General features: G+C 39.2%; 1 protein-coding gene across 2 annotated transcripts in view; it reads left to right on the forward strand.

Moving 5' to 3' along the window:
* The first annotated feature begins 3,044 nt into the window (after positions 1–3,044).
* Positions 3,045–13,634, forward strand: part of USH2A (usherin) — a 782,904-nt gene continuing 772,314 nt past the window's right edge. The window contains exons 1-3 of one of the 2 annotated variants that reach the window (XM_049708908.1): positions 3,045–3,280; positions 3,906–4,595; positions 8,353–8,518. In XM_049708908.1, the coding sequence (XP_049564865.1) occupies positions 4,111–4,595; positions 8,353–8,518 (651 nt within the window). In that variant the 5' untranslated portion in view covers positions 3,045–3,280; positions 3,906–4,110. Of the gene's footprint in view, positions 3,281–3,905; positions 4,596–8,352; positions 8,519–13,634 lie in introns of those variants that run through there. The other variant, XM_049708907.1, reaches the window with a different exon arrangement.

The raw sequence follows: 13,634 nt of genomic DNA on the forward strand, positions 1-13,634 counted from the left end.
ATTATTATTATTTATGATGTTGCTTTTGTAAACCGTCAAGTTATAGAAGTTTTCTTCTTTAGTTTGTTAAGGGTTTTAGTCCTAAAAACTCACAAGAATTTTTACTATTTTTATGGTGAATTAATATATTTTTAAAATTCAAACCAATTTTGCAATTCTGGAATAAAGCCAACTTAAAAGATTTAAGCTTCTTATATACTTCTCAATTCAGTTTGCTTATGTTTTATTCAGAATTTTTTTTTGCAGTATGTATATGAGCATGATTGGTCTTTAATTTTCCCTTATTATATTTTCTCTCTCTCTCTCTCTCTCTCTCTCTCTCTCACACACACACACACACACACACACACACACACACACGCACTCTCTCTCTCTCTCTCTCCCTTTCTCTTTTGGTTATACTGCTTCAAAAAAGAAGGGAAATATTCTCTTATTCGATTTGCAAGAATGTTTGTAAAAATTGGAATTACAGTTTTCCCAGACGGGTGGTATAACTGATTTGCACAACTCTCCAGGCCCACCGTTTTCCTTGTGGGAAGACATTTAACTGCAGACTATAACAGATAGAACTATTCATCTTAAATTTTTTTAAATTTACTACTCTTTTTTTTTATAGAGGTATAGTTTGCACAAAGCGAACAAACCTTAAGTGTAAAGCTTGAGGAACTTTTAAAAATGTATCCACCTGTGTAACCACCACCCATATCAAGATAAATGTCCAGCCCTCCTGCTGGCTTCTTTGAACACTTTCCAGTCTCTTCCTCTGTCTTAAAGAGAGCACTATTCTGACTTCTGTCACCACAGATTAGCTTTGCCTTTGCACTTCATATAAATGGAATCATACACTATGTTCTTGGGGGCGTCTGCCTTATTTCACTGACGACCATGTCTGTGAGACTTATCTACGTTGTTGCTTGTAATGGTAGTTCACTTTTCTTTCATTGTGCTTTCTCCTTCCAGCCTATGCATATGCCACAATTTCTTTATCTGTTCTGCAGCTGATGGACATCTGGGTTGTTTCCGTCTCTCTCTCTTCTTGAATCAGTCTAAGTTGGAAATATTTTAAGCAACTTTTCCAATTTGCCTAAGAACTCAAGTTTAATTCTCATAAAATTGTCTACTTTTTCTTGTATCTGTAATCACATTGCCTCTGTAGTTTGTGCCTCTATTTTCACATCTAATAGTACTTATTATACATTCACTGTTTTTCTAGATCATTTATGGCAGAGGTTAGTCAATTTTAATAGTAAATTAAAGGATGTTAAAAACCCAAGGATATCCCTTGATTTTGTCCATCAATAGGAGCTAAGCCTCAAGGACTTGAAAAACTAAGCTTATTATAGTAATGTTTTCCACAATAATGAGTATGAAATTACTTATAGTTGTCTAACTAAAAGACCATGTTTTGGACTTTTTCGGAGGAAGGAAATTCTGAGTCAATGATGTCTTTACCACTAGAAGAAGAAATTGCTGGCAATTCTCAACTGTTCTTTGAAGAACTGAGTCAATTTCACAGCCTTTGAATCTGGGCTTGGCCATGTGACTTGCTCTGGTCAATGGGAACATTAGCAAATATGATATAAGCAGATGCCCGAATAATACTTTTACCTTAGGCTCTCCCATCTTAGGTTGCTCAGAATTTTCCTCCTATCACCAGGATGAGCTTGGGTTAGACTCCCATGAGTGTCAAGCCAACTGCTAGATTAGAGAGTGAGGCACATCAGACCATCCAGCCCCAGCCAAGCTGGTCTAGAACAGAACTACCCAGTGAATCCATGAAAATATATGAGAAAAATAGTAGCACATAGTTACTTGTGTTGAACTAAACTTTCCTCCTGTACACTCTTACTTTTTTTTCTTTATGTATTTCTCAGGCACTTCTAGTGGTGGTAGAACTGTTGGTGCCCAAATCATTTACCAGATGTATCTTCACGATTGATAGTACAGAATTGCAAAAGTTGAGGGCTATGTCAATCCATTGTCTGCCCTTGCAAATTACAGGCAGCGTTTCTGGTTGTGGAGCAGAGTTGCTAATCTTAGATCGTCTCTTTTGAGTCATGACTTCCTACTACAAAGCAGGAGTTGTTATGTGGAGATGATTTTTTTATCCCCAGAATGGTGACCCAAAAGATATACTGAAGCACCACAATTAAAAATTAAAGTTAATCTTTGGATTCTTAAGGCAATAAGAGGAGCCAGACATTGAATAACACATTGGAAGACCAATATTGGTTGCATGTTTTGTAGAGGTGTGAGTAATCCATTTGTCTACTTCACTGTGTCCTACGTACCTATTTCCAAACATATTTCCCCAGATTTTCCTTACATATTAGCTGGTTTTACATTAAAATTTGCTTTTAAATAAAAATTGCCCTTGCAAGATTATAATAATCAACTAGTAGAGAGAATAGGATAATTTGACAAAAGATGAAGATTTCCTCTGGAAGCACCTAGTTCTGACTGGTAAAGTGGATACTTAAAAGTTATGGCCAGGTCTCTCTTGGAAGAGAAATGAAAGGAAATTTGAGTGAAGACATTCTGGAGTTGTCTCTGCCTGCCTTACTAACAAGAAATGCCATACAGACATTTCTCTCACTTCTAAACATTTCTCTAAATATGATAACTTATAGAAAAAGCCCAACTGGCTAGTTGTTTCCCAAATGAGTTTTCCATTTATAAGACAGTGGAGGGATAGAAGTATCAGTTGCTTTAGAATGTTTCTCCTGTAGGATGGGATGTCCCAGACGGTTGAAGAGAGTTTTGGATGTAATAAAACTACATAGAATTGACATCAAACATGCATTCGTAAATACACACATATTCATATCCAGTCAAGCAGCTAAGAAGTCAGTGGTCCTTTTGCTTCTGTAAGATCATTTTGATGGCATGATTAAATGGATTGAGGTGCATGAAAGCCAGGGAAAGGGGAGGGGCAAAAGAAGGGATTAGAGGATAAGGTGCACTGCTACTTTAAAATTATGCATGCCTGGCCCCATGCTGGTCCCTCCCACTGCTTGAGGCACCTGCTGGAGGCTGAGGAGCTCAGTTCCAGGCGGGCCAGCCAGCAGACTGCACTCTGAGTTTCAGGTAACCAAGCGTTCGCTGCGCAGAATCCCTGACTTGGGCACCCAAGTCTTCCATGCGGCCGTCCTGCTGCTGTGGCCTATTTGCTGAGACTTTCCGGAGGTTACCGCAGCGTTGCCAGGCAACCAGGGACAGCGGTCCTGTGAAGAGCCATTTGTCACACTGAGGGGCCTGGTTGAAATGCTATAAAGAAATGGTAACTCAGCTTATTTATCAATACAATTACTTACACAGTATCAGGGGTCCATATGTAACCTACACAAAGTCTTATGAGGAAACACACAAACGTTTGCTAAATACTGAGGCGTGGGATGGACAGATGGTGCTGGGTTTCTAATCAGCTTTACCGTGAGCTTAAAGTTGCCGCACATGCTGCGATGAGGCGGGGGGAAAGGCCCAAAGTGCTTTGCCAGCTTTATTCGGGACATCTGCAAGTTAGCTCTGCGTTAGCAACGTCCCGTGCGTGTGTAAAGGAAATCTATATAGTTCTTTACCTTGTGAAGGAGAGTGGTTAGTGCTAATTCCCTGGGGTGGAGTAGCAATCTGAAATTACTGTGTGGGGAAATATATTAATAAAAGTATGTGCACATACGTGTACGTCCAACTGGTTGTCCTGTGGGCTTTTCGAGTGCTTGATTTGCCCGATGAAGAGAGTTACCAAAAGAATGAGTGTTTTACTCTAGAGAGTGTACTTCAAAATGTTTTTAAGAAGTTTAATCATGTTTCCTGGGGACTCGGAATCCCCCTGCTTAGAATGTACCGACAGTTTTAAAGATGTAACAGTAACAGCTCTTCCTTGACTCTCTGCTTTTGATTCCCAGACACCAGCTGCTACTCATGTCTTCGCCATCACTAAGGAGGCCTCCGGTGTTACCCCAGTGTGAAAAGGCGTCTGCGGTTTGCCGAAAATGGATTTATCTCAATGTTATTTAAAGCACGCCGTGTTAAAGAGTCGCTGGCCAGCGCCGTCGGCCTGATTATTTATTTAGGAACGCTTGATCGGAAGGAGAATGCTTTTGTGTAAACATGAATTGCCTGGCACTTTCTTTGGGCTTCGGCTTCTTGTTTCCCACCCCTAAAACGTGGCTCTTTACTTATTTTGCTTCCATATCGTGGGCTGACTCGCAGGGCCTTTTCCCAAGGCTGGAGAACGTGGCAGCTTTCAAGAAGGTTTCGGTGGTGCCAACCCAAGCGACGTGTGGACTCCCAGCCCGAAGCACCTTCTGTCAGAGCTCTGCCGCAGCTGAAGGCCTTCGGGTCTGTCCCCAGCAGTTCTGCATTCAGGATTGTCCTTACCGATCGTCGCCCCCCACCTACACTGACCTCTTCTCAGCGGGCCTCAGCGGCTGCATCACCGTAGACCGGCGTGATCTGAGTCCCGATGCCCACGGCTCTTCTGCAAGTTTCATTTTTGGAAATCACCAGAGTTGCTTTGCCTCTCCTCCTGCTGCCAGGTTGGCGGCGTCATTTACTCTAGCTGTGTGGTTGAAACCCGAGCAAGAAGGTGTAATGTAAGTAGCAGAGGGAGTGTAAGCTTTCCTAGGGTCCTGCAAAATCAGTAAGAGTCAAGGGTATTGCAACTTGAATTCCAACCTAGAAATGAAGGCACTTTGGAATTGATGCAACTGAAGACCTACTCCTATATTAGGCTCTCCTGGTCAACTTTATATTCCAAATAATTTTTCCTGAGTTCGAAGTATTTTTCTCCTTTCCATGGATGAAGTAAACCCTCAGAGAAGAGTGTGTTAAAATAATTTCATGGCAGGCAGACATATTTACACCTGGCTCTTTTTTTTTTTTTTTTTTTCCCAGCAGTTTAGCTAAACTTTTGGTCTTAGTTTTCAGAGGCTCAACCAGGCTCAGTGTGAGTTTTAAGTCATGGGGACTAGCAATACAAATAATGGATATTTTCAAAGTTTTGGTCCAGGTTTGTATAAACAACTTGCCCTTACTAGAGTATACAATTTTCATTAGGCATGTAGTTCTCTGAGGGCTAAGGACTGTGTTGTCTGCATCCTTATTTTCCCAGGAAGAGATGTTTGTTTAACTCATCTTGGAAGATGCTCAATAATGAGTTGAATAAATGAATGACACTCTCTCTCTGAAAAGAGGTCGCTTTTGGCCCTTCGCTTCCTGGCGTTTTCATCTGTTAGGAAATATACAGAGAAGCATAAAAGCTTCTCAAAAGCATTCATGCCATTCATCCCAGTAGAAGTGAGTTCGGAGGGGGGCTTCGTTAACATTTGTGGTTATTTTCTGTAATCACCTGATCTTCATTCTGTAATAGTTTCTGAAGCTGTATCTAATGTTTCCCCTAAGTGTTTAGAAACAATCTGGAAACTGGAACGAGTAGGACAGTTTTGAGGCATAGTTTGCTCATCTTTCGTCTTCCTGTAGGGCTTTTGCCTCTTCTCCTTGTGAAGTTTTCTTTGTATGAGGATGTTGGCCAAATATCTAAAAACTGATGAAACAAACCAGAAGAGTCTTATAATTTCATAAGCAAATATGGCTTAAATATCTTTGGTGTTTAGTTTTAATGTGCCAAGTGAAAGTTGGCATATTTTCATTTTGTTTTATTTGGAGTGAAAATCGTCACAAACCGTTACCCCTATTTCTGTATGTGCCCTGAAAGAAAACCCTGTTTTCTTACTGTTTGAAATGTCAGTAAATCCAACCTACTTAGTTTATGTAACTAACGTGCAAAGAGTTTTAAAAAATTGTCTCTTGACAAATACGGCTAGGATGAAATATTTTTTTCCAAGCTTTTTACAAGGGATATGTCTCTACCAAATTCATCTTCCATTGGTATCATTTTGTATAAATAAGACAGAGGAGTATTTATAGAGGCAGTAGCACATGGTATATGGTTTTGAGAGTTCCATGCATCAAGGTCGTTTCCATTCTCAAAACTGAAATACCTGTGGGAATTGGGGGAATTTCAGGGTGTTTGTACTAGATAAGTAAAACAAACAAGACATGGATTATCCAATTATTGTTTATTCAGGAGCAAAATAAATCCAGTTCCTAAATATTTTGCTACCTGCCTTCCTCTCACATTCATTATCTACCCAAGCTAGTATGTTTACAAGCAAACAAAATAGCAAGGAAGATAATCAATAACATATTAAGAAATGCATTTTCAGTAAGCTTGGGGAAATAAGCCTGCATGTGGCAAATACATCCTTGAGTAATGGTCAAATTCTAACTTGTAGATTTAAGGCAAGAGAAATGAACAGAGGCAAACTCTGCTTAGATTGTTTAAGACCTAGAGACAGGGAATAGAGAGAAATTCTTTCGTTCCAGTGACTTAGAAATATTCACCTACCAAAGGGTTAAAAAAAAAAATCACAATAGAATTTCCATAGGGTTAAAAACAATCACAATAGAATTTCCATAAAATCGTATTTCCACTTTATATAAAATATGTCAACCTATTTGCCTTATTTAAAATATATATATTTGGCCTCATAACTTTATCACCAAATATATGTACAGATAGAGTAAAAAAGTGACAGTGAAATAGTGACTGGTAAGTGTTCTCCGGTCATATTACCTCTCAATTCTCAAAAAGAATAAATGCAAGTGAGAAGGAATGATTTGTGAAAAAATGTGCCCTTTAAGGAAAGTTTTAAAAACACCTTTAGGGCTTCCCTGGTGGCGCAGTGGTTGAGAGTCCGCCTGCCGATGCAGGGGACGTGGGTTCGTGCCCCCATCTGGGAGGATCCCACATGCCGCGGAGCGACGGGAGAGGCCACAACAGTGAGAGGCCCACTTACCACAAAAAAAAACAAAAAACAAAAAAAAAAACACACCTTTAGCAAGAATTCTTGGTTTGCCCAATCTTACCTTTGCCTCTTCGATTCTTCCTACTCAGATCACTGACTCATTTTTTTGAGGCTCTACTATAAACCAGGCTATGGTGCTATTGTCAGAAAACTCATGATCAAATGGGAAGACGGATGGATGGGTGTTGTTACCAAGGCAGCACGATAAGTGAGCTCAAGGGAAGGCCCCTTACGAACCTTGAGCAGGGAGGATTCTAGGATCAGGCATTATCCTGGAGATGCTGAGTAGGAGGCAACCAGGTGAAGAAAGGAACCCAGACTCCTCTAGGACTTGATAAAATTCTCCTCCCTGGGATGTACCGCCTTCTTGAGTTCTTGTCTGTGAGATGCAGGCTGATGAATATCTTTAATAGCTAGTTATTTGGGGGGGGATGTTGATGGCTACTGTCCATGATATTTCTCTTTAAATAGCAGATGTGGAGGAGTAATCTACTCAGGGGGCTCTTCTCTCATCTGCTAAAAAGTTGAGTTGCTAGGTTGAAATGTAATAGGAAAGGGTTGCTTAAGTTCATATCTGTTTCTGCTCAACGGGTACAGAGTGGCTAGGCACATGCAATGATGTAATTAGTATAAAATAAAATATATTAAACATAAATCAGTAGAGAAATTAGAAGACATAAAAAATAAAAATGTCTATTTAAAGGGATGGGAAAAGAGTGCCATTGTGATCAGAATAGAAGTGATTAAAACAAAGTAATTTGATAACTGGCCCTACACAGACCTAAAATTTTTCTGAAAATTCTTCTATTTTATCAAAATATTTCACTGTACTCTTAGAAGATTGGATGACCTTTCCTCCAGGATCATTACCATGATCTCAGTGCCTCAGCTGGGCCGTGTGGTCATGGCGAGCTACAGACACTGGCTTTGGCTTCTGGCTAGTTGATGATGAGCGAAGTAAAGGCTATAGTCGTCCATTCTCCATTTCATCATGAGAATTAAATAGAGCAATTCTGACCTCAGGGTTAGCGGTTTAGAGCCTTCTATGGACACTAACCTCTCTTTACATTAAAAAAAAAAAAGAAAAGAAAAAAGATTTGCGCTGGTGACTCAATACCCAAGCCGGATGTGGTGTATTGTGCCGCTTCCTATAAAAGAAATAGCGGAGGAACTAATGAGCCAATAGGCTACGTGTTGGTTTTGCAGGATGATTCGACCACTTGAGCTCCCATAATGAGTCTCCAATAAAGGGAGTGGAGGTTCTGGGGGAATATATTGTAAATAAGAATTCTATTTTTTATTGAAATAAAAGGGCTTCTTCATTGAGAGAAAGCTTGCCCTGAATTTGATAACATTCAGGTACTTATTCATTGTGACACTTTGAGTGGAGTTTGGGGTCAGTTACGCCACCATCACTGGGTGATGGCTTAGACTCTCTTTCAGTTGGAGGCTGACCTTTTCTCTTTTCTGGTTGCTTCCCAAGGTGTGTTATAGAGAAGACAGCGGATGGGCAGATTGTGTTCAAACTTACAATATCTGAGAAAGAGACCATGTTTTATTACCGCACAGTAAATGGTTTGCAGCCTCCAGTGAAAGTAATGACACTGGGGAGAATTCTTGTGAAGAAATGGATTCATCTTAGTGTGCAGGTGAGTAAAATAAAAAATATTTAACATTTGTTTAAACACAGGGATCCATCTTCCTTTCTTTCATCTTCCCATCAGATTTGAAGCACTACCTTTTAGATTTCAACCTCGTGTAAATGACAACTAAAGAAAAGCGATATTTAAATGACCTAATGATGTATCTCTTGATATACCAGAATTTCCCCCTCAAAATTACTGTGAAAATGCCCACAGAAGGTTGGGACGATCCCATTTGGGGTAATATCCTCAGGAAATGTTTGTTTTATTTGCTTAGTGTATTTTATTTTGTTCAAAAATGTGGAAGGGCTCTTTTGCAGTCTAGTTCTAATTTTACTAGTCTTGGCAGTATTAAGACCCCTGCCTGGTTTTTACAGTGGTTTTTGGTGGATAGCATCTGATGATATGAATACAATTCGGCTGTTGTGTTAAAATGTTGACCTTAGAACTAATGAACTTCACACATCAGACGCTCAAAAGGTGTTACATTATTACTTCAGTTGTCAACCACAGTTTGTATTCGCCTTAGAAGCTGCTAAAGACTGAGATAACTGTGAGATGGTTGGTATTTTATGGTTGTCAGGAATGGAGACAGTTTATTCTTTGGTTTCTTTAGGGTTCTGGAATGGTCCAGTGCAGCTTAAGTCACCCTTGCCTTTTATACCAGAGGTACTGTGTACTGTAGTTCTCAGTATATGCTCTCATAGGTGTGCTCAAATGTGGTCCATGCAAACCCCATTTGCCCTAGAGGACAGTTGTACCCTCGTGCACTTTATGAAAATAATCTTTGATTTCTCACATTTTTTTCCTCACCCTGAAGCAGGTAGACTTCCTTATGTTACTTACCAGGGTTCTTGGCCTCCTTAATCAATAGAAATTGATAAGAGGCCAGACAAGAGATTCAGGCAAGGCTTTACTGGGGCCCCTGCTGCAGCCGCGGGGAGAAAAAGCAAGTAACAGATTCCCTTGCTCGCTCCCTGAAGGGGGTGGAGCTGATTCCTTATATGGGGTAGGGTAGGGGTGTGTCCAGGGGTTGGGCCACAGTGGTGGCTTAGGTGTTCTGCCCACCCCTTTGGCGGTGCTGTGTGCCGGGGGCACGTGCGATCCCCTGCTTTTGCTCTGGTTCTTCAGAAGTGGCAGTTGTTTTTTTTTGTCTTTTTGTATCTTGTCCATAATTTGCCCCAACTGGACATGCATGCAGTTATTTTTAGTCCCTTATAGTTTCTTTCTTTATATTTTGTTGCTCCAGGAAACATTTGTCCAGGTGTAAACACTGCAGCAAAGGGTCCCAGGTTCCAGCCTATCTCACTTAGAAGGTCTTGAAAATTGTTACTTGGATTTTAAAGTCTCTTTCAGCATAGCTGCCGTTATTGAGGACGTAAATACGCTTGAAACATACCTTTGTTTGGCCTGGTAGTATGAAATTCTGCCATGTATGTGCACTGCAATGCATTAAAAGCCTAAGGAAGAACATTTACAATAGAAATGCAGAGAATTAGCAATGATTGATTTCCATAGGATGGTATTGACACAGTGATATTCAGTCATCATGTTAGACTTATCTACTCTGCTTTTCTTTTTTTTTTTTTACATCTTTATTGGAGTATAGTTGCTTTACAATGGTGTGTTAGTTTCTGCTTTATAACAAAGTGAATCAGTTATACATATACATATGTTCCCATATCTCTTCCCTCTTGCGTCTCCCTCCCTCCCACCTTCCCTATCCCACCCCTCTAGGTGGTCACAAAGCACCGAGCTGATCTCCCTGTGCTATGCGACTGCTTCCCACTAGCTATCTACCTTACGTTTGGTAGTGTATATATGTCCATGCCTTTCTCTCGCTTTGTCACAGCTTACCCTTCGCCCTCCCCACTCTGCTTTTCATTAGGATATGAGTTTAGAAAATTTGGTTGTCAGGACGCAGAGGTTTCCATGCCACCAGGGTTGAAAGGACCGACAAAAAGATAGGTCACGTGTGACATCTGTAGCATATGATGGATTCAGTGTGTCATGCTTGCCTCTCATTTGTCAGTAGTTAGCAGATAGGGGACTAATTTGTTCTATATCTTATCCATTCCACCCACTGACCAGACCAACAGAATTGTGTTATGACGTTTCCATATAAAAAATGGAAATAGAAACCACTGCAGAGGGGCTTCCCTGGAGGTCCAATGGTTAAGACTCTGCGCTTCCACTGCAGGGGACGCAGGTTTGAGCCCTTGTTGGGGAACTAAGATCCCGCATGCCGCCGTGTGGCCAAAAAAAAAAACACTGAAGACTGAAGAAATGGAATCTTGAAACGATGTTGAATAGCTATATTTGTCGCATATTTTTATATCAACGCTGATGAAAAAAATGCTTTTTACTTGCCTTTATTTTGCCTTATCCGTGAAAATGTGCCATGTTTTGGCAGGCAGTAGTACATTAAAAGCTTTACAAAGAAAGTTTAAAATTCCAAATGTGAAGACGTAACCATGACTGAATTACTCCCCTGGGAGTCAGATGCTCTTAGCGTGCCTATTGGAATCAACATTATCATTTCAGTACATGTCAAATGTGAGTCACTTCCTAGTCTAGGCAAAATTTCTTTATAAATCTTTAAATCTTCCCCTTCTTTCAAGAAAAGGTTAAAGTACTTATGATTTAATGAGACTGCTTTATTTCATAACCGACTATCAAGAGAAAATTTGTCCTATCCAATTTGTGGTCTTCTTTTATTTATTTACTTTTACATAAGTTCCCCCCCATTCTACATTTTACGTTAAAACTACGGAATGAAACAGTCCTAAATCATTAGAAAAGCCGTGCAGATCGCTTATTTATTCGTCTGGCATTTATTGATAGATTTGGGGGTACCCAGCATTATGGAGACCTGGATTCATTCAAATAAAAATTAAAGAGCAATTATTTAAATTGGAGTTCTGCGTAGGGTGCCTTTAAACTGGAAACAAGTCTGAATACATTTGAGATATTACAATATTTATAATAACTCATAGATGTTTAATAAAGAATGTGCTCATTCCTTGGAAGTTAATACAAAAAGCAGTGGGAAGAATAAGAGATGAGGTGTAGAGAAATCTGACTCAAGTAATGCTACTCAGTAGTTTTAACAAATACACTTGCCTCAGTTTTCTTACTTATGTAGTAAGAGGATAGGACTAGATGAACAAAACCAGACTTCCTGGAATTCTACGTTAAAAAGTAAGTGACTTCGTGCTCGCTTCGGCAGCACGTATACTAAAAAAGTAAGTGACTTTGAAAGTATGGAAAGCTTCTAAGTTGTGTAGGGTTGTCTAGACAGAGATGGTAAGTGACAGAGCTTCGTCCTCAACTGACGATCGGGTTTGTGCTTTTTTCTGCTTCCCCCTGCTATCTGGTATTTACACAAACATTTTTTTGGTAGATTTCATAGCCAAGATATGGACAAATGCAGCTTGTAACTCTTTCACTAGTTAACTGCAAAGAACATATTTTAATATGAAATGTAACTTATTCTCTGTTGCCTTATAATATAGTGCATCCAAATTCTGTTTGATTTTGAGGTTAGGGACTTCATAATGCTGGGCATAGGCTAGAACACACAGATAATCTGGCTTAGTCAAGTTACAAATTGCAAGTCTGTAGTGTATGCATATATTTTTACTCATCCTCCAATATGGCCACAATCAATGAATTTGCAAGGTCTGTGCGTGTGTGTATATAAAAATAAAACATCTTTACTCATGGAGTTGGCTCAGAATTTAACTTAGAAAGACACAGTGACATAAAATTAATTAACCGATCTGGCCTTACACCTTACCTCAGACAGTTCACTCAGTATCAACTTTCCATCAGTAAAATCAGAATTCTAATTTACCAAATCCAGAAAAAGAAATGAGTTTTAAATAATTAACTCCCTGGGCAAAAAAAAAGATGCTAGGAAGAGCCAGACATACCAAATGTTGGAGGTCTAGTTTCCTAAACAAAAAATGCCTGATGTTACAGTAATGGATCTAACAGCTTTTATTCAAGAACTAGCATTTCGAAGCTTCAACCTGTTGGAAAATGATTAGTTTTTAAATTAATATTCATTCAGGGACTTGAACCTGACATGATTGCCAATTTAAATTTCACTTTGGAGTTTAATATATTGGCTATTTTAAATTATATCAAGCTGAAATTTGTTATGTCATATATTTTGTACTAAAACTGGAAAAAAATCAATTCAGACTTTTTATTATCGAGTGGGGAACACTGATAACATTAGCAGATTTTTTTTAAAGCTTAGTTTTCATATTGAATCAGCACATGTTATAGTTATTTTAAGAGACCTCTTCGGATTTCTTTTTTTTAAAAAAAAGTTTTGAAAATATGTAAAAGGATTTTACTTCAGCAGTTTGTTAGGGCTTGTGGGTAGTACAACTTGGAAGTATATTGACATTTAGTTGCACATCATTTAAAAGTAAAACCTCAGAGTTTTATGAAACTCTGAAAACTGTTTTCCCTTAAGTAGTACTACACATTTTATAGGACAAATAGCATCAAAGAATCATTAGTATAGTAACCCATTAGTAATTATGCTAAAATGCAGTCAAATAATTATGTACTATAATGAGAAGCTGATGAAATACTGCAAGTATGGACGCAAGAAATAGTTCAGCAGTGGGGTTTTTCACATCATCTATGTCTTTTGAGAGCTCCTTGATACACTGACAAGTCAAGAGCCACAGAAGGTCCTAGCTACAATAAAGTGAAAAAGAGCAGTTCTAATCTGATACAGTGAAGGAAAAAAATGCATGGGTAAATAAAGTTTTAGGGATCAACAGACGAAGAATAGGAGTTTCATAGTCATAGTTTGTTCATGAAAAATGTTCTTTGATTTATGTATTCAATCTGAAAAAGGGAAACTATTGATGGTTCTGGAGAAAAAGAAAATGCAATTTAACCAACATTTGTTAGAATAGATAAACCGACTCTCTCAGTGAATCTCTGGAGTGTATGCCCATGTGCACGCTTTATAAAGGTATTGCCATGTCTCTGTTGATTGAGGGAACATAAAACGTCCTCGCAGCCTTATGGAAGCTTCCTCATTCATTTCAGGAAGCTCTGTGAACTGGCATTCTCCTGGGGGCATCACCTCGAC

Source organism: Orcinus orca, chromosome 1, assembly GCF_937001465.1.
Source record: "Orcinus orca chromosome 1, mOrcOrc1.1, whole genome shotgun sequence".
NCBI lineage: Eukaryota > Metazoa > Chordata > Mammalia > Artiodactyla > Delphinidae > Orcinus > Orcinus orca.